Source organism: Aquarana catesbeiana, linkage group LG11 (genome assembly GCF_042186555.1).
Source record: "Aquarana catesbeiana isolate 2022-GZ linkage group LG11, ASM4218655v1, whole genome shotgun sequence".
NCBI classification, from domain to species: domain Eukaryota; kingdom Metazoa; phylum Chordata; class Amphibia; order Anura; family Ranidae; genus Aquarana; species Aquarana catesbeiana.
Window position 1 is genome coordinate 10246070 of NC_133334.1, and position 21074 is coordinate 10267143.

A 21074-nucleotide genomic window follows, 5' to 3' on the forward strand; every position below is an offset into this window, starting at 1 on the left:
AAGCCAAGGGGGTGAATACTTTTGCAAGGCACCGTATATGCAAGTTATTGCCATAAAAAGTGTTTGGGGACCTGGATCCTGCCCCAGGGGACATGTATCAATGCAAAAAAAGTTTTGAAAACTGACGTTTTTTCGGGAGCAGTAATTTAAATAATGCTTAAAGTGAAACAATAAAAATGAAATATTCCTTTAAATATCGTGCCTGGGGGTGTCTATAGTCTGCCTGTAAAGTAGCACATTTTTCCCATGTTTAGAACAATACCACAGCAAAATGACATTTCTAAAGAAAAAAAAGTCATTTAAAACTACTCACAGCTGTAATGTATTGTCTGATTCCGGCAATATAGATGAAAATCTTTGAAAATAGCGGCATGGGTTTCCCCCCCCGTCCATTACCGGGTCGTTTGGGTCTGGTATGGATATTAAGGGGAACCCCGCACCAGAAATTAAAAAAAATAATTGTGTGGGGGTCCCCCCAAAATCCATACTGCAGGTCTGGTATGGATATTAAGGGGAACACTGCGCCATTTTTTTTTTAAATGGCATAGAGGTCCCCCCCAAAATCCATACCAGGCCCTTCAGGTCTGGTATGGATTTTAAGGGGAACCCCGAGCCAAAATAAAACAAAAATGGCTTAGGGGTCCCCCCAAAATCCATACTAGACCCTTATCCAAGCACTCAACCTGGCAGACCGTAGGAAATGAGGGGGACTAAAGAGCACCCCCCTCCTGAACCGTACCTGGTCACATGCCTTCAACATCTGGAGGATGCTTTGAGGTCACCCCCAAAGCATCTTGTCCCCATGTTAGTGTCCCATAGACTTTAACAGCGTTTTGCGGCTTTCGAATTTGCCTTGAACAGCGCATATTGTTTGCTGTTTGGCAAACGGGCGAACAGCCGATGTTCGAGGCAAACTTCGTTCAACTCGAACATCTGGCTCATCCCTAGTAAAATGGCATATCTAAAGACCAAAGGAAGTCATGTCGGGGACCCAGACTGGACTGCAGCAATCCAGGGAGGTGTAGAGAGAAGCCACCTGCAGCATTTGCACAATTATTATTAGGCAAGTGAATATTTTGACCAAATCATCATTTTTATGCATTTTTTCCAGCTCCAAGCTGTATAAACTTGAATGCTAATTGGAGTTTAGCATATCAGGTGATGTGTATTTGTGTAATGAGGGAGGGTGTGACCTCAAGAGATCACCACCCTATATCAAGATGTGCATAATTATTAGGCAGCTTCCTTTCCTCAGGCAAAATGGGCCAAAAATCTGAAAAATCCAAAATAGTAAAAAATCTTTCAGAGGAATGCAGCACTCTTGAAATTAGTAAGATATTGGGGTTTGATCACAGAACCATCAGACGTTTTGTTGCAAATAGTCAATAGGGTCACAAGAAACGTGTTAAGAAAAAAAAGATTAACTACCAAAGATTTGAGAAGAATCAAACTTGAAGCTACCAGGAATCCATTATCCTCCAGTGCTGTCTTATTCCAGAACTGCCCAGAAGGTTTAGTGCTCAGAGACATGGCCGAGGTAGAGAAGGCTGAAATCCGACCACCACTGAACAAGACACATAAGTTGAAACATCAAGACTAGACCAAGATATATCCGGAGACAGTTTTTCCAAAGGTTTTATGGACTGATGAGCTGAGAGTGACTCTTGACTAGATGTATGGGCCTGTGGCTGGATAAGTAATGGACATATAGCTCCACTTCGACTCAGACACCAGCAAGGTGGAGGTGGGGTACTGGTGTGGGTTGGTTTTATTAAAGATGAGCTAATTGGACCTTTTCAGGTTGAAGATGGACTCAAAATCAACTCCCAAACCTACTGCCAGTTTTTAGAAGACTCCTTATTCAAGCAGTGGTACAGGAAAAAGTCTGCATCTTCCAAGAAGACCATGATACAGTATTTATGCAGAACATTGCTCCATCGCATGCATCAAAGTACTCCATTGCGTGGCTAGCCAGTAAAGACATTAAAGATTAAAGAATAATGACATGGCCCCCTTCCTCACCTGACCTAAGCCCTATTGAGAACTTGTGGGCCCTCTTGAAATGGGAGATTTATGGTGAAGGAAAACAGTCCACCTCTCAGATCAGCACCTGGGAGGCTGTGGTTCCTGCTGCACAAAAAGTTGATCGTCAACAGATCAAGAAACTGACAGACTTCATGAATGGAATGCATATGACTGTTATTGAAAAGAAGGGGGCTATATTGGTCGCTGATTTTTATTTTTTTTTAAATATCAGAAATGTTTGTTATGTAAATTTTGAGTTGGGTTAGTGTGTGGGTGTGGCGCTGTCCTAATTTATAGAAATACCTGGTAAATTGTGTGTAGCCAAATCCCATATGTAAAGTCGCATAAACCAAAATTGCAAATAAAAAATTCAACGAAAATAAAACAGCAAAGTGACCCCCTTTGGAGTGTGTAGGTGTAACGTTGTCCTAGTGGAGAAAAAAGTGGAGAAAATGGAAAAAAATGGAAACAATGGAAGAAATCGCATAAAGGACTGCTGCCTCCACAAATGTGATTTCCACCAAGGTGGAAAAAACAGAAGGTAAGTGAAGGGTTAGTGTGTGGGTGTGGCGCAGTCCTAATACATAGAAATACTTGGTTAATCGTGTGTAGCCAAATCCCATATGTAAAGTTGCATATAAAGTATAAACCAAAATTGCAAATAAAAAATTCAACGGAAATAAAACCAAACATAAAACAGCAAAGTGACCCCCTTTGGAGTGTGTAGGTGTAACGTTGTCCTAGTTTAAAAAATACTTTGTAAATCGTGTGTAGCCAAATCCCACATGTAAAGTCGCATGTAAATTATAAACAAAATATAAACAAAATCGCATATAGCAAATTTAACGGCTAGGTTGGCCCCCTTTGAATTTGGGGGAGGGGGAAGGGGGAAGGGGAACGGGGATGAAATAAAAAAATGACTTTAGCCAAAGCTATTCCATCCGCATAAAAACTCCATATAGTGATTGACAAACATAACATTGCTGAATAATTACATAGGTTAAATTGTGACTAGTGCTCAGTGCAACTTAAGTGAAAAACTTGACATCTTTGTAAAACAAGGCAGGTATTTGTATTAATCTTGGTGACCAGGTGCTCGTGTCTTGTGATCATGCGGACACTCACCAGCTTCTTTAACCCCTGCGGGGTTAATGCGCAGTCACAGTGTATGCCACTGTGCGGCAATCCACAGGCTGTTTCTGGGTCATGGTGACGTTTTAGGCATAAGAGAAGAAAGAGGAGATTCCATAGTGTAAAACCATAAAACACTCTTTATTGAACGCAGATGACAGAATGGTACTCACATTTAAGCAGTTTATAATAGGCAACCAAATGTCATCAAAACAGGAGAGCGTCAGATTTAAGTTGGTGATCCTCTGGGAGATGATGCAAAAGCATCAGAATAGGCCATGCCCTACGCGTTTTGTCATAGGGATGTCAACTGGAGATGCTGAAAACACACAACACACATAATACACTGTAATCTGTAAGATTACATTACTGTATCAAATCATTTACTTCCCCTTTGTCCCTAGTGTTTTGTACAGTGCCCTGCCTGCACTTTTATATTATATATTCTGTTCTTTCTGCCTGGAAACTTGAGAATGTCCATGGCAACCAAAAAGTGTCCCTTTGCGTCAAAAGCGGTTTTAGACCAGCTACTGTAGAAAACAGCGATAGTGAATTAGAATCACTTGCAGAATTGAGCGGTAGTGATTCGTGGGGAAATTCGTCATCAGACACTGAAAGTGGCGACAATTCTGCAACTGAGCAAATTTCAGTGTTTTTGATTTGATTACATTATTGAATACATTGTATTATTATATTATTATTATTTATAATTATTTATAGTTATGTATTATATTATAATTTACGATTTTGTGTTTTTAAACTTTATCATACCCGGGATGTCTACTAGACTGTTGTTTGGACAGATTTAAGTGAGTTATTCCTAAGAATTACAGGCCTACCATATAAAATGCCAAATTTGAGCTGGACTTAACTCATTTTTACAAAGGAGCTGAATTCCTGAAATCCAGCTTTAATAACTGGAACTCAAAAATATTTCTATTGCTTTTATGCTTTTTTTTTTTCCTTAGATCAGTTATGGTTCTACAAGTTATGAGTTAAGTAACAGAGACCTATATCCACATTTTTTTCGAACTGTCCAAAATTACCGAACCATCTATTTAATTATAACAAATCTAATTAAACGCCTGGGCTGGACTTGGGTCGGAGTTCTGGCCTCAAATGACGACAGTGGAGAAAAGGAATTTCAGGAGTTGAACAATTTTATGGCAAGTGAAGGGATCTGCGTTGCATTCATTATAAAGATCGACCACGGGCTTTTTAAAGTGAGTGGATCTATTGAAAAAAAAATTGAAATGATTAAAAAATCATCAGCCCACATTATTATAATTTGTGGATCAAATTCCCATCCAATGAATTTGTTTTTAAACATTTTGGAAAACTTCTTAAGTGACCGAACCTTGATCCTTCAACCATCTTGGGCAGCTCAGAGTTTTCTTATACGCTACTACAGTAAAATATTTAACGGGAGCTTGGCACTTGATGTCATGGATATAGAAGTCCCAGACATGTCAGATTTTTTAAACAATGTTACGAGGATGAAATATCCAAATGACATGTTACTTGAAAACCTCTGGATGGGTTTCAACAATTGCTTGTCCAATGACCCCGTGAAGAATCAATATTATGAACATTATTACAAACGATCACTTCATAACTGCACTGGAAAAGAACCAGTCACATTAATTACTAGTTTCAACCAATCTGGACTCTTCCCTCAAGTGTATATCTCTGTCTATACTATGGCTAGTGCCCTAAATGAACTATTACTTCTCGGACAAACTTTGAAAGGGAAGAACATTCTGTTTTCTACTATTAAGAATCAAGTACATACAATTTTATTTTGAAAAAAATGTGATCCTTGTTTTAAACTGGATTAGTGTCAATTCTCTTGGATGCAGGAGTTATTGGGTTTATTTGCTTGGTGATAACCCTCTAATGAAAATTTCAGTTCACAAACATGCAATATTTATATCTGTGAGCTAAATATTTTCACTAGAGGATCATCATGAGGTGTACATCGTGTACTGTATCAAAAATAGAGCCTGGGATTGAACTCTTAACCTGCTGGGACTTAAAGCGGAGTTCCACCCAAAAATGGAACTCCCGCTTTAAGTACTGGTGACCCCCTGACATGCCACATTTGGCGTGTCATTTTTTTTAGGGGGGGAGCGGGTTCCCTGTTTTTACAGGCATCCAGCTCCCACTTCCTCCCCTGGCGCCGCAACATTGGAAGGAAGCTCATCTCTCCCCCCTCCCTCCCTGCAATCTTCTGGGACACGTCACAGGTCTCAGAAGACTGCCCGGCCATTCACAGCGCGAAGCGTGGTCATGCATGCGCAGTGCGTTCCCCGCTGTGAAGCCACAGCCAGGTGCCCACGGTTAGAATGCTGGCGCCGCGGAGAGGAGGGGGAGAGGAGCGAGGCTTCGTATGCCCACATCGCTGGACCGTGGGACAGGTGAGTGTCTGATTATTAAAAGTCAGCAGCTACACTTTTTGTAGCTGCTGACTTTTAAATGGGTGGAACTCCACTTTAATTGTAAACACTCAACAATTAAGCCCTGTCATTGGTGAAACATGTTAGAAGCAGTGGCAACCCATCCTTATGGGGCGCAAGGGGCGCCGTCCTCCCAATCAATGTGCCTGCCCCCTAAGCTACATGCATGGCGCTGGACGCACGAATTCCAATGGTTTTTTTTTTTAGAATCACATGATTAGATCCGGAGACTCTAATTGGCCTCAAAAAAGGTGGGCTCTGTACCCCCAGCCCACCCACTTGTGTGACAATAGCGAATTAATATTCTTTATTGTCTTCCTGATTCCCCTCCCGGCCAGTCAGGAAGCGGGTCCTGAGACCCGCTTGGCCGAGAGGAGAAGCGCTCATATTGGAGGAGAAGAGGTAGAGGAGGAGGAGACACAGGATGAAGCCGCCGCCCAGGAGAAGTGTTGCCGTGACCTAGATGGGGTAAGTGCGGGGCTGGTGACGACCGTCCAACTGACGGAGGGGGGGTGCAGGTGATCTAATTAACTGACTGGGGGGTGCAGGTGATCTAATTGACTGACTGGGGGGGTGGCGGAAGGATTGTTTGCCACCCCCTCCAAAACATATAGCACCAGCCGGCATGTCTTTATTGAAGCTGCATATGGCATGGGGTGTGAGCAGACTCTTGGGGATTCTGCACCTGGCTGTGCCACAGGACTGAACGTCTGAAATGCTATGTAGAAAAGGAAAAGGATGCATGAATTATATTAAAATAAATAATTAAAAATAAATAAATAAATAACAACAATGTTGTCACTAAATAGAATTATATGAAGTGATACCCATGCAAGGTTTAAAAAGAATAGTTGTCCAACGTGTTTCAAGGGTTTTCCTCTTCATCAGAGCCTTAAAGAACAAAATCTGGTCTGCGTGTTATAATAAGTATATATAGAGAGACAACTGGATGGGTGGTATAACACTAGTTGAGTGGTGTAACCATATGGGTGGATTATCCTTCACTGAACGGATTTATCCTTCCACATCGCAGTGCTCTCAGCACCGTGGGGGGATAAACACAGATGCAGTCGTCTGTAGTTTGTTATTATTGGTCATGGGGACCCTCAGCCCTCCTCTGGTCTGCAGAGCTGACACTCCACACTCCTCTCGGTGGTCTACACTTCCATGGCAGCAACACACAACAACCTAACGAACGCTCCCCGCCCACTGCTCCTCATTGGCCGAAGCTGAGGCACGTAGAGTGTCAGCTCTGCGGACCAGAGGAGGGCCGAGGGATGTGCAGCCACAGGGATCACCCTATTTTCCTTCTTTGTGTCAAAAGTGTCAGTTAGTATCCCCTTGTCCACTGCAATATCGCAGTCCCTTATAAGTCACTGATTGCCGCCATTACTAGCAATAAATAAATAAATAAAAGTTCCAGTATAAATACAATAGTTTGTAGATGCTATAACTTTTGCGCAAACCAATCAATATACACTTACTGGTATTTTTTTTAACCAAAAAAATATGTAGCAGATAACATATTGGCCTACATTTATACTTTTTTTTTCAATTTTCATACTGGATATGTTTTAAAGCAGAAAGTAAAAAAATCGTTTTTCTTTTAAAATTGTCAGTATTTTTTTATAACACAAAAAATAAAAAACGCAAAGGTGATCAAATACCACCAAAAGAACGCTCTATTTCTGTGAAAAAAGGACATCCATTTTATTTGGGTACAGCATTACATGACTGCCTAATTGTCAGTTAAAATAACGCAGTGCTGTCTCTCAAAAATTGGCCTGGTCAGGAATTTTATGTTATGTTGTAATTGTGTGTGCTAATAATGATTTTTTTGGTTTATCTTTATAGAAAAATATTGTTTTGCTAAACATTTGTGCAACTATCAAAAGGACCTACAAAATCAGTATCACCCTCTTTTAATTCTGCCGGTCCTGTGCTTTCAAAAATAGGGTTTGATTTTTTTTAATTTAAATAAATAAATAAAAATAATAAAAAAAGTAAAAGAAAAAAAGAAAAAAGAAATTTGTTTGTGGGGTTCTTTTACAGTACAAACATGAAAAAAAAAAAAAAAACGAAAACATGTGTAAATTAAAATAATAAATAAAAAAAGGACAGACTCGATTGGATGATTTGGTCTTTTTTCTGCCATCACCTTTCTATGTTTTCATGTTTCTAAAAGCTGCAAATGAAAAAAAATAAAAAGATGAAAAAATTGCACAATTGGTCTGGTAACCTGAGATGCAAAATGGAAAGCAGCGAGGGTAGCAATAGCAGCATAAGGGTTAAACATACGTACTTTATCAAGGCACAAATAACTAGAGATACAACTATATATTAATTGCAGTAACTCCTTCTGAGCTATAAAGAATAATAGAATTTTCAAATCCTTTCCCACTTTATGATTTTTTTTTTTTTATTGCACTCTAAAATAATTGTCAAACAAACATAAACATATATTTTTCTTTGTCTTTTGTTACCTAAATATGTGGCAAATGTGTGTTTTTCATGTTTTAATGTCTGTTTAAAGTTACATCAGTTTTTGAAGAAACTTATATATAGAAGGGAAGGTAATATCCATCGCTTTTATAATAAAGACAATGAATTTGTTACATATTATATCATTAAAAATTGGATTATCCTTAGCAATGGCAGCATTGTGATTAATTGTGTTGGCCACTTCAACCCTTGGAAAAACGATGATTATCAGTTTCTTATAAATGTGAAACATATTATTTGGAAACACAACAAGACAGAGGTAGGAAAATACAGTGCCTTGAAAAAGTATTCATACCCCTTGACATTTTCCACATTTTTTCATGTTACAACCAAAAATGTAAATGTATTTTATTGGGATTTTATGCAATAGACCAACACAATGTGGTACATAATTGTGAAGGAAGGAAAATAATAAATGATACAAATAAATATGTGAAAAGTGAGTCGTGCATTTGTATTCAGCCCCCTTTACTCTGATAACCCTAACTAAAATCTGGTGGAACCAATTGCCTTCAGAAGTCACCTAATTAGTAAATAGAGTTCACCTGTGTGTCATTTAATCTCAGCATAAATACAGCTGTTCTGTAAAGCCCTCAGAGGTTTGTTAGAGAACCTTAAGAACCTTAGTAAACAAACAGCATCATTAAGGCCAAGGAACACACCAGACAGGTCAGGGATAAAGTTGTGGAGAAGTATAAAGCAGGGTTAGGTTATAAAACTATCCCAAGGTTTGAACATCTCACGGAGCTCTGTTCAATCCATCATCCGAAAATGGAAAGAGTATGGCACAACTGCAAACCTACCAAGGCATGGCCATCCACCTAAACTGACAGGCCGGGCATATATATATATATATATATATATATATATATAGCCAGGCCCATAAATATTGCGACATCGACAATTCTAATCTTTTTGGCTCTATACACCACCACAATGGATTTGAAATGAAACGAACAAGATGTGCTTTAACTGCAACCTTTCAGCTTTAATTTGAGGGTATTTACATCCAAATCAGGTGAACGGTGTAGGAATTACAACAGATTGTATATGTGCCTCCCACTTTTTAAGGGATCAAAAGTAATGGGACAGATTAACAATCATCCATCAAACTTTCACTTTTTAATACTTGGTTGAAAATTCTTTGCAGTCAATTACAGCCTGAAGTCTGGAACACATAGACATCACCAGACGCTGGGTTTCATCCCTGGTGATGCTCTACCAGGCCTCTACTGCAACTGTCTTCAGTTCCTGCTTGTTCTTGGGGCATTTTCCCTTCAATTTTGTCTTCAGCAAGTGAAATGCATGCTCAATCGGATTCAGGTCAGGTGATTGACTTGGCCATTGCATAACATTCCACTTCTTTCCCTTAAAAAACTCTTTGGTTGCTTTCACAGTATGCTTCGGGTCATTGTCCATCTGCACTATTAAGCGCCGTCCAATGAGTTCTGAAGCATTTTGCTGAATATGAAAAGATAATATTGCCCGAAACACTTCAGAATTCATCCTACTGCTTTTGTCAGCAGTCACATCATCAATAAATACAAGAGGATACAAGAGAACCAGTTCCATTGACAGCCATACATGGTGGTGAACCCTCTGTATTCACTGGTGAAGTCTTCTCTTGATTGTTGACTTTGACACACATACACCTACCTCCTGGAGAGTGTTCTTGATCTGGCCAACTGTTGTGAAGGGTGTTTTCTTCACCAGGGAAAGAATTCTTCGGTCATCCACCACAGTTGTTTTCCGTGGTCTTCCGGGTCTTTTGGTGTTGCTGAGCTCACAGGTGCGTTCTTTCTTTTTAAGGATGTTCCAAACAGTTGATTTGGCCACACCTAATGTTTTTGCTATCTCTCTGATGGGTTTGTTTTGTTTTTTCAGCCTAATGATGGCTTGCTTCACTGATAGTGACAGCTCTTTGGATCTCATATTGAGAGTTGACAGCAACAGATTCCAAATGCAAATAGCACACTTGAAATGAACTTTGGACCTTTTATCTGCTCCTTTTAAATGGGATAATGAGGGAATAAACCTGGCCATCGAACAGCTGAGCAGCCAATTGTTCCATTACTTTTGGCCCCTTAAAAAGTGGGAGGCACATATACAAACCTTTGTAATTTCTACACCGTTCACTTGATTTGGATGTAAATACCCTCAAATTAAAGCTGAAAGTCTGCAGTTAAAGCACATCTTGTTCGTTTCATTTCAAATCCATTGTGGTGGTGTATAGAGCCAAAAAGATTAGAATTGTGTCGATGTCCCAATATTTATGGACCTGGATATATATATATATATATATATATATATATATATATATATATATATATATATATATATATATATATATATATATATATATATATACAGTATATCACAAAAGTAAGTACACTCCTCACATTTTTGTAAATATTTTCTTCTCTTTTCATGTGACAACACTGAAGAAATGACACTTTGCTACAATGTAAAGTAGTGAGTGTACAGTTTGTATAACAGTGTAAATTTGCTGTCCCCTCAAAATAACTCAACACACAGCAATTAATGTCTAAACCGCTGGCAACAAAAGTCAGTACACCCCTAAGTGAAAATGTCCAAATTGGGCCCAAAGTGTCAATATTTTGTGTAGCCACCATTAGCCACCATTATTTTCCAGCACTGCCCTAACCCTGTTGGGCATGGAGGTCACCAGAGCTTCACAGGTTGCCACTGGAGTCCTCTTCCACTCCTCCATGATGACATGTGCCCATCATATGCAGCCACTGTGCCCATCATATGCAGACTCTGTGCCCAGCAAAAGCAGCCATCTGTGCCCATCATATTCAGCCACTGTGCCCATCATATGCAGACTCTGTACCCAGCAAAAGCAGCCACCTGTGCCCATAATATGCAGCCACTATGCTCATTATATGCAGTCACTGTGCCCATCATATGCAGACTCTGTGCCCAGCAAAAGCAGCCATCTGTGCTCATCATATGCAGCCACTGTGCCCATCATATGTAGCCACTGTGCCCATCATATGCAGCCAACTGTGCCTATCATATTCAGTGACTGGGCCCATCATATGCAGCTAACTCTGCCCATCATATGCAGACTCTGTGCCCAGCAAAAGCAGCCATCTGTGCTCATCATATGCAGCCAACTGTGCCCATCATATGCAGCCTCTGTGCTCATCAAATGCAGCCAACTGTGTTCCATCAATTGCCCTGTCTGTGCCCATAATATGCAGCCAATGTGCCCTGCAAATGCAGCCAACTGTGGTCCATCAATTGCAGCCTTTGTGCCCATAATATGCAGCCACTGTGCCCCCCGCTTGCTCACTGTCTGCCCGGCACTTACCGCATTGTGGTGGTGGGTCAGGCAGCGGGACAGGCTTCGAGCTGTGGGATGTGTAGAGCAGCGATGGATGCAGGACTCCTCTGTGCGCGTCTTCTTCCTGTTCTGCACGGCGGCCAATGGGATCGCCTCTACCTTGAGCCAATCAAGTCCCAGGTATTACATCCGGGCCTCCTGATTGGCTGTGAGGCGGTTCTGTGTTAGCAAAGCAAATATTTGTGTGCTTTGCTAACACACCTGGGTGCACTGTGAGCGCAATGGTTTGCGCTCCCAATGCACCTTTTTTTAAGCCTATTAGAGCCTACGGCTCTAATCAGGTGCTTCAAAAACACTCCCCCTGTCACTGTAATTCAGACGCCCGGTGCACGAAAAGGGGCCGGATGCCTGAATGGGGGGTAGCTACAGCGGCCGTGGATAGATTCATGAAATGAATCTATCCATAGTACACAGAGGGGGTGGCTGGAGAGAGGAGGCGGTGCCCGAGCGCCCCTCGTTCTTATTTTCGGATTTTCGTTCTTTTGAATTTTCATATTTTCATTCTTATTTTCGGATTTTCCAATTTTCAGATTTTCTAATTTACGAATCTTCAAATTTATTCGAAATAACGAATCTCGATCATAACGAATGACACGAAAAATGAAAAAAAAAAAAAAAAACGAATGAAGCTAAAACAAAAACTAACACACTTTTCGGCAGTGCGTATGTCTACTGTACGTCACCCAGCACATACCGGTAAACACAACTTTTATGAATGGGTTTAATATCACATGGCACCTGGACCATTCACAGCACCCTGTACTATACCATAGCTGTGGGCCAATCACATCACCACAATAGTAATCACAGCTGTTATAAATGAAACCCATTCACGACAGTTCACAACATTGCTGTCACAGTGTTCCCATCCCAAAAAAATAATAATCCATGATCCCCCCATTCCCCAGAGTAGTACAGTGTCACTATGGTGACACTTAACTACTCTGATTAACATATGTAAAAAATAGTAAAAAAAGGAAAAAATTAATAAAAAATGACTTATTTATTTTTTTAACATACTGTCCGTGGCTAGTATCCTGGCTGCTGACAGTATGTTAAAAAAAAGTGATGACCCTGTAGTACATTCATGTCAGTATGTAAAAAAAAGTCACAATTTGTGACTATTTAATTTTTTCATTTCCCAAAAAATTGTGACAAAAATTACAACTTCAAAAAACAATACATGCCTCTTACAAAATACTTCAGATTGTCTACTTACCAAAAAAATGGTAATTTGGGGGTTTTTGTATTGTCTTTTTTGTTGTTGTCTATTTTAAAGGGCCTCAGGAAATGAGACAGTCCATCAGTACATCAGGATTGATCGATTTTCAATTATATATCCCATAGTTTATAAACGTTATAATTTTCACACAAGCCAATTAATATACACTTATTGGGATTTATTTAGTTATTTTCTTTTTTGGCAGAATACATTTTGGCCTAAATTTATAAAGAAATCAGATTTTATCGGATATATTTTATAACAGAAAGTAGAAAATATTGTTTTTGGGGTTTTTTTGGCAAAAATCTGTGCAGAAAGAAAGTAGTTTAAGCTTTTATTAGGTAAGTTGAGTTATTACGTTTTCTTTGTAAAAATACTGTCCTTCAGTATTGTCAATCCCCATTGGTCAGGCCATGTTCTTTATTTCCTCTTTAATGCCGCGTACACATGCTCGGAATTTCCAACAACAAATGTTCGATGGGAGCTTGTTTTCGGAAATTCCGACCGTGTGTAGGCTCCATCGGACATTTGTTGTCGGAATTTCCGACAACAAAAATTTGGGAGCTGGATCTCAAATTTTCCAACAACAAAATCCGTTGTCAGAAATTCCGAGCGTGTGTAGACAATTCCGTTGCACAAAATTCCATGCATGCTCGGAATCAAGCAGAAGAGCCGCACTGGCTATTGAACTTAATTTTTCTCGTCTCGTCATACGTGTTGTACGTCACCGCATTCTTGACGTTCGGAATTTCCGACAACATTTGTGCAACCGTGTGTATGCAAGACAAGTTTGAGCCAACATATATCGGAAAAAAAAAACAGGATTTTGTTGTCGGAATGTCCGAGCGTGTGTACGCGGCATTAGAGTTATCTTTAGGCCGTAGCAAATTTTGAGCAGGAAGTTTACACCTTTAATAACTTAAGTTTGCCAATAAAAGGTATCCCGTATCCTCATAAGTAATTATAATAACACCATGTATGTATGATCCATTGCAGTTTGATTAAGGCAATAAAACATTTTTTGCTATGTTTTGGTTAATTCAATAGTGTAGGCTTTTAGGTAAATTTCAGTGGAGCAGGGGTTGATTTTTTCAGGTCTGCTCAGTGACTCACAGGCTGCTGCTCTGATTGCTTGCAACTGTATTCTAGAGGATTCTAGGACTATAGTGTGAGGAAGAGCAAAGAGTGCATCCTGAATATCTAAGGGAATCCAACCAGTCCCTGGGGAGGTGTGCCCAGTTGGTGGTGGGAGAGCCCATAAATAGTCTGAGGCAACAGGAGAGAATTCCTGGGTCCAGTACTGCTGGATGAGATCCATGTGCAGGGGCTCTGCCTCTGGGGCATGACTATTGGAGGTGCCACCGAGAAGGCATTGAGGTCCCAGCTTCAGTTTCAGCTGGGGGGCTATTTGCAAAGCCTACTCCTGGAGATCACTTGGGTCTTGAGTAGCTCACTGGAGAGTATAAGAAGGAAGTTGGGGGGAAAGTTGTCCAGCTGTCCTATGGTAGTGGTAGAGTCCGTATCTCCCTCACTGGAGAGCGCCCATTGGATCTATGAAGGAGGCAACAAATGATCCTGTGGCTTTGTGAGTAAATAACCCTGGTGATGGAAGTTAGTGACTGTGTGCAGCTTTTGGCCTTTCTTGGGGGAAAAGTCCTAGTCAACTGTCAGCATTAGAGATTCTGTAGGACATTTTTGTGCAGCTGAGGAAGATAGAGAAGAGTCCTCAAAATGTGCAGTTCATCAGCTCTGGGGTATTTCATGCTCCCTGTACCCCATCCAAGTTCACTGTTACAAAAGAAACCCTAAAAAGACACCAATAGACTGTTCCTTTGAGCCAGAGAGAGAGGAAATGCCGTGTGCCTGGCAGTGTGCAGGAGAATAACCAACTTCACCAATGGCTCTTTAGGGGGCGCGCTACATACTGTATACCTTTATTGTTTTTAAAATAGTCCTATGATAGATAAAACATTTTTGTGATTCCATCTTGTTGTATATATATAATGGTTTCTTCACCAGATTCCAAGATCTCAGTGTTCAGAAACATGTATGCTGGGTAGTAGGAAGATGCCATTGCCTGGAATTCAGAGCTTCTGTTGCTACGCCTGTGCACCCTGTTCAGATGGTGAAATGTCCAACATCTCCGGTATATTTATGGAATATTCTTGGTGATTTTATAAAGATGCTTCACAAGTGGGATATTTTTCTACTCATCACTACAAATAAGTGTATAAAGCAAATGAGCTTTGGGCTTGTGTTGGTGGCCTTAGATTGACAACAGTTTGGGAGTCTTCTGGGGGTTATTCAGGATTCACTGACAGGAGCATCGGACCAGCGGTTGACCTCCTTCTGATCTGCAATTGACCTGCATTAATTGAGTTTTATATTCCCATAGGAGTGTATGGTAATGCAAAACCAGCTTAAAGCAAACAAAAGTCCATTGACACAGGCCAAAACAGTCAACCTGCAAGATTTCTGTTGCACAAGAGTATATATTAAGGAAAGGAGTATATATTAAGGAAATATATAAAGGAAAATCTCTGTGCCAGGCTTTCTATATTTTTTCTTCTGCACTCAAAGAGCTTTGTCCCATACTTGCGTGAGACAAAGCTCTTTGAGTGCAGAAGAACAGTAGATCACCCTCAGCTTTTGGCTGATATAGTTGGCCAGGATGTGGCCATAAGCAGCTGTAGTAAGTGCAAAAAATATAGAAAGCCTGGCACAGAGATTTTCCTTTAAAAGGAAAATTGACTTACATATGAGCAATGAGAGGAGCTCTAGATCTAGTTTTCAGCTTGTGTCTGGGATGATAATGCTGGCTTGTCACTGGCAGGACTGCTGTTAGAAATCACGGGGCCCCGTACAGCCTACCTGGCAGGCCCCCCTCAATATATCAAAACAATATTTTCACAAAAAATACACAAAAATCAACAGTGGACACAAACATAACAGAGAACCTGTGTGAATTAGCCCTTTTTAAAAAAAATATATTTCTTTTTTTAAAATGTATAATTTTTTAAAAAATGTTTACATTTTTAAAATTATTATATTTTACGTTTAAAAATGACTTATTATAATGTTTTAAAAATTTTTTTTTTACAATTATTTTTTTTACAGGACAGGGAAGCCGGCAGTGCTACAGGATGGGGGCAAGGGGTGCAGCAGCAGCTGAAAGCTGGCGAGAGGGAGAGAAACCAGCTTTCAGCAGCTGCAGAGAGCCGTGCAGGGCATCCTTCTGTAATTGCCTCTCAATCCGACCGCACCCATTCCTTCTGCTGTTTGGGCCCCCCTGTGTGCCTGGGACCCCTACAGGAGGACTGGTGGTCCCCCCCATCAGCGGCTCTGGACGCTGGTTCTGCTAGAGTTTGAATGGGGAAAGCTGTCAGAGGAGAAGGGCAGAGTGCAAGTCTGTGAAGAATAATAAACAATATTTTCACTTTGATCCACATCCAGCTGGACCCATCTTGTTGTCCAACTGTACCTGTACTGTATCCTATACCCTTCCTGTTCTGAACACTGTGCTTGCGATCCCTCCTCCCTCATGTTCTCAGAACCCCAACTACACAATCTGGAGCAAAAGCAGCTCCCTAAAGTTCTGTAGACAAGCCATTTGGAATTGTATGATTACATCTGCATACAGGGACCATCCATCTCCACTCCAAAGAGAACAGCATCTGGTGAGATATGGAGAGTGGGTGACATGTCATTGATTGGACCCCCCCTCCTCCCCTGGAACTGTCTATATAAGCTGCACTTCCCTCTCACTGTTTTGGATTTGACAAAGAAGCTGTTTTCTTTGAGACGCGTTATCCTATCTGGCCCTCACCAGCCTCAGTTCCCATTGCTGAGACCATTCCTGACATCACTTCTGGTCCACGGCTTGGCATGGACATCACATCAGGTGTCCTCTGTGTGCACTGGGAGGCCATCGATTTGGTTGGTCTCTAGCCACTGCCGCATCACCTACCTCGGATCGGCCTCCTTTTCTGCCATATTCACGGCCCTCTGTCCATCTCGCTGCCGTATGAATGGGTATGTGTATTGACCAATCCCACCCTCTATATTCCACCAGAAGCTGTAATACACATTGTGCTGCTAAGTGTCAGTAAGTGAAAGGAACATTCGTGTACACAGACCAACTAACCTGAGGAACCTTGCCTGTGGCTGGATTGCACATGAGCGAGCACGCATTGGCGCCAGAAGGGCTATTTAAACTGCACTAGTGCAGCATTTCAGTGCCGTTTGCATAGGTGTGCAGAGTCTATTGCATTAGGGAGCGCACCTCAAAGCTCAAACACATATGTGTGTGTGCATGTGTATTTATAATGACGGTGTCAATAGAGCAATGGACGATGTCAGTATGGCAGGGATTGGTCAGTAGAGCAGTGGATGATTTCAGTAGTTTTTATTTTTATTATTTTTTACATTTTATTATTTTTTATTATTTTTTGTAAGAGCCCTGTTAGGGGTTTAAACAGGGGGAATCTGAAGCACACAGGGTGAATAGGGTGTGCTCTGGCACATCCTGTACGCACGCCTATGGTCGTTTGGTCTACTACCTTTCCTTGATCCTGTCACCAGTTCCTATTGATCTCCTGTCACCAACCTGATCTGCCTCTAACTCTGCCTGAATGCCACCTGTACCGACCCCTGGCTTGTCCCTGGATTACTGCTCCTTCTACTCATCTGTCCTGCTGTTACTGACCTTGGCCTGACTCCTGACTACTCTCCTCTCTGCTGCCTGAACCTGATCTGCTCGCTAGTTGCTGACCTGGACTGTTCGACTCAGTCTTGTGCCTATCCTGCACCTGCACCAGCCGATCTGTGCTCTTCATTGGTTCCAGTCCTCCCACCAGCATGTCCGGTCCTGCCATCCCTGCATCCCAGATGAACACCAGCATCTGCCAGCGAGAGACTTACTCATGCCACCCTGTGCTCCGAAGTTCCCTGTCACCATACCAGGGACTCCAGAGGCAGGGCTGTAAAAGAAGCCTTCCTCAGCGCTTCCGGCTTCACCACCAGTTACGTTACACTAAGGCTTGGTGGAACCAGGAATTTCCATGCATGCATCATAGTGCTTGTCATCAATTCCTTTGATTGCACTGAGGTGTTGTTACTATCACTGACTTTATTTCAATAAAATGATTCTAATCTTCTCTTTGGACTGGAGATGGATTATCCCCATATGCATAAGTAATCATACAATTCACCATTGGTTGGTCTAGAGAGCTTTAGTGCGCTACTTCTTTTTTCTAAACTAGTCTTCTATACACTCCAGGAGTGGCGGCTGGTGCTCCATCAGTGGGGGGAGCACGGCAGACGGACCTGACCCCCTCCTAATCGCTCCAGCCCACCACCACCCACCGGTCATCACCCCCCCGTAGCTGGCTCTCTTATCCTGTGTTGGAGATAATAGGGGGCTCTGTGCAGGCTCCGTTCCCAGGGATGCCAGATGAGGTCGGCGGCGGGGGGGGAATCAATGTTGGTGTGGATTGATGAGGTGCAGCCACAGGAGGAGCTGACAGCCCTTTGCATGGAGGGGCAGGAGGTTTGGACTTGGCAGGTGCTGGGTCAGTCTCTCGGCCGTGCGTTGCCTCACTTCTCCTCCCTCCTTGGCCAATGGGATCGCTTCTCCTTTTGGGCCAATCAGGAAATGGGTCTCACGACCCACTTCCTGATTGGTCGGGAGGAGGATCAGTGTGAGAATAGCGAATATTAATTCGCTATTCTCACACAACTGGGTGGACTTTGGACACAATGCTCTGTGCCCCGAGCTGACCCTATTTTGAAGCCTATTAGAGCCTCCAAGGGACGGGCCGCCAAGGGAATTTGAGTAATCGAGCATGTTGGAAATTTTTGGAAAAAACAAATGATTTTCTAATCAATGATGGGAGAATTGTGTGAGAAATGTAATCGAAAAAGAAATGCGCATGTGCAGGAAAAAAAATTCCCGGAAAGAAAAGAAGATTCCCAACCATGAAAATTATTTTCTGTAGCAACATCTTTCTTTTTTAGTTTGTGATAAAGTGTAGGATGGTTAAAAGCTCTGTTGAAATGTATCATGTGGCCAATGTTGCTAAGCAAGTAACTGCAGTTGCTTTTCTACCCTCCCCTAATGGCTAGTCAACAAACCTTTACATCTAATGCAGAGTTTTTCAACCAGGGTTCCATGGACCCCTAGGGTTCCTCCAGAGGTTGGTAGGGGTTCTTGGAACAATGAGCAATTTCTGCCTCTCAGATAAGTTCCCACTGACACCATTCATCTTTTTAGCTATCTGTAAGGGGGTAATTCTTTCCAATGACCACAAGTGTAAGGAGCATTCTTCCCACTGACCACCAATGTAAGGAGCATTCTTCCCACTGACCACCAATGTAAGGGACATTCTTTCCACTGACCACCAATGTAAGGGACATTCTTCCCACTGATCACCAATGTAAGGGACATTCTTCCCACTGATCGCCAATGTAAGGAACATTCTAACCACCGATCACCAATGTAAGGGACATTCTTCCCACTGATCACCAATGTAAGGAACATTCTTCCCACTGACCAAGGGCTCCTCTGTGTTGAAAAGGTTGAGAAAGGCTGGTCTAATGCAAGAGCAAAAGTTCTGAAAAAATGTGCATGAAAATGTGAATCTCATATCAAAAATTATGTAGTATGTAAACCACACTATTGCAAGTTTTTTTTTATTTATTTGTTTTTCAGATAGTGAAAAGTGCTACACATGCTCAGATCTGGAGTGGCCAAATAAAATGAAGAACTTTTGTATCCCTAAACTAGAAGAATTTCTCTCCTATGAAAATGAAACAGTAACGGTGGTGGTCATATCGGTGACTGGCCTGTGCTGTGTAATAACAGTTTTGACACTTGCAGTTTTTATTTTTTTCCATCATACACCGGTTGTAAAAGCCAATAATAAAAGCCTCAGCTTTGTTCTTCTGGCCTCCATCTTTTTGGGATTCCTCTGTGTGTTCCTCTTCCTGGGTCAGCCTGTGGACCTAACCTGCCAACTGCGCCAAATATCATTTGGAATCCTCTTCACTGTGGCGGTCTCTTGTGTGTTGGCCAAGACGTTCCTGGTTTGCATCGCTTTTAAAGCCACCACACCTGGAAGTGTGTTCAGAAAACTGGTTGGGGGAAGCTTTCCCAAATCTGTGGTCTTCCTTTGTACCTCTATCCAAGTTATAATCTGTGTTAGTTGGTTGTCCATCTCTCCTCCCTTCCAGGAATTGGACACACACTCCTACCAGGAGAAGATCATCATTCAGTGTAATGAAGGGTCAGTTATCGGGTTCTACTCTGTCCTGGGATATATGGGGATCCTGGCTGCTGTTAGTTTTATGACAGCGTTTTTAGCCAGGACTTTACCGGACAGTTTTAATGAAGCCAAATACATCACCTTCAGCATGCTGGTGTTCTGCATTGTCTGGATTGCCATGATCCCGGCCTATCTGAGCACCAAAGGGAAATATATGGTGGCTGTGGAGATCTTTGCAATACTCGTCTCTAATGTTGGACTGTTAGGTTGTATATTCTTTCCAAAATGTTACATATTTGTATGTCGCCCAAAACTTGATAATAGAATACATTTGCTTGAGAGAAAATCAGCATTTGGCATCACCATAAAGTAGACATGTGCAGAACGTAAAAATTAGTTTGATTTCGTTTTGTTTCGATTTGTTATTTATATACATTTGTTTAATTTGTTTAATTAACTTTAAGAAATAGTTTCATTTATTTGTATTCCAATCAATTCAAATTTTCTGAATTTAAATCGATTTGAATTCCATTTGAATTTGAATTCCATTCGAATTCAAATCAAATTGCATTCTAAATTAGAATTTTGGATGATGGTTATATTCTTTCTATTCATTCTATTCTATTGTTTTTATATGCTATTCTTTTATTTTCCATTGTATTCTTTAATGTTCTATTCTATTCTATTTGCATTAGAATTTATTTTATTTGCAATTTGAATTTTCGGAAAACAGTTATATTGTTATATACTTTGCATTCTATTCTTTTATTTTCTGTTATATTCTTTCTATTCTATAATTACATTTTCTATTCTATTCTATTATTTTCTAGTTGTTTATTCTACTCTTTTCAACTCTATTATTTTATTTTCTATTCTCTTCAATTTTATTCCATTCTTTTCTATTCAAATTATTCCATTCAGAGTCCAGAAGATGGTAATATTCTTATTTTATTCTGTTCTTTTTTATTCTATTCTCTTCTATTTGTTTCTATTCTATGCTATTCTAATCTGTTCTGTTCTTTTATTCTCTATCATTTTGTTCTGTTTTACTCTTTTTATTATATTATATTATTTTATTTTCTGTTATATTCTTTTATATTATATTT

At 40.9% G+C, this 21074-nt stretch overlaps 1 protein-coding gene across 1 annotated transcript in view; it reads left to right on the top strand.

Annotated features, from left to right (window-relative positions):
• Positions 1–20341, top strand: part of LOC141112910 (vomeronasal type-2 receptor 26-like) — a 58989-nt gene extending 38648 nt beyond the window's left edge. The window contains exons 4-7 of the mRNA XM_073606013.1: positions 4125–4379; positions 8146–8373; positions 14726–14852; positions 19416–20341. Coding sequence (XP_073462114.1) covers positions 4125–4379; positions 8146–8373; positions 14726–14852; positions 19416–20341 — 1536 coding nt within the window. The remainder of the gene's footprint in view (positions 1–4124; positions 4380–8145; positions 8374–14725; positions 14853–19415) is intronic.
• Positions 20342–21074: the final 733 nt, after the last annotated feature.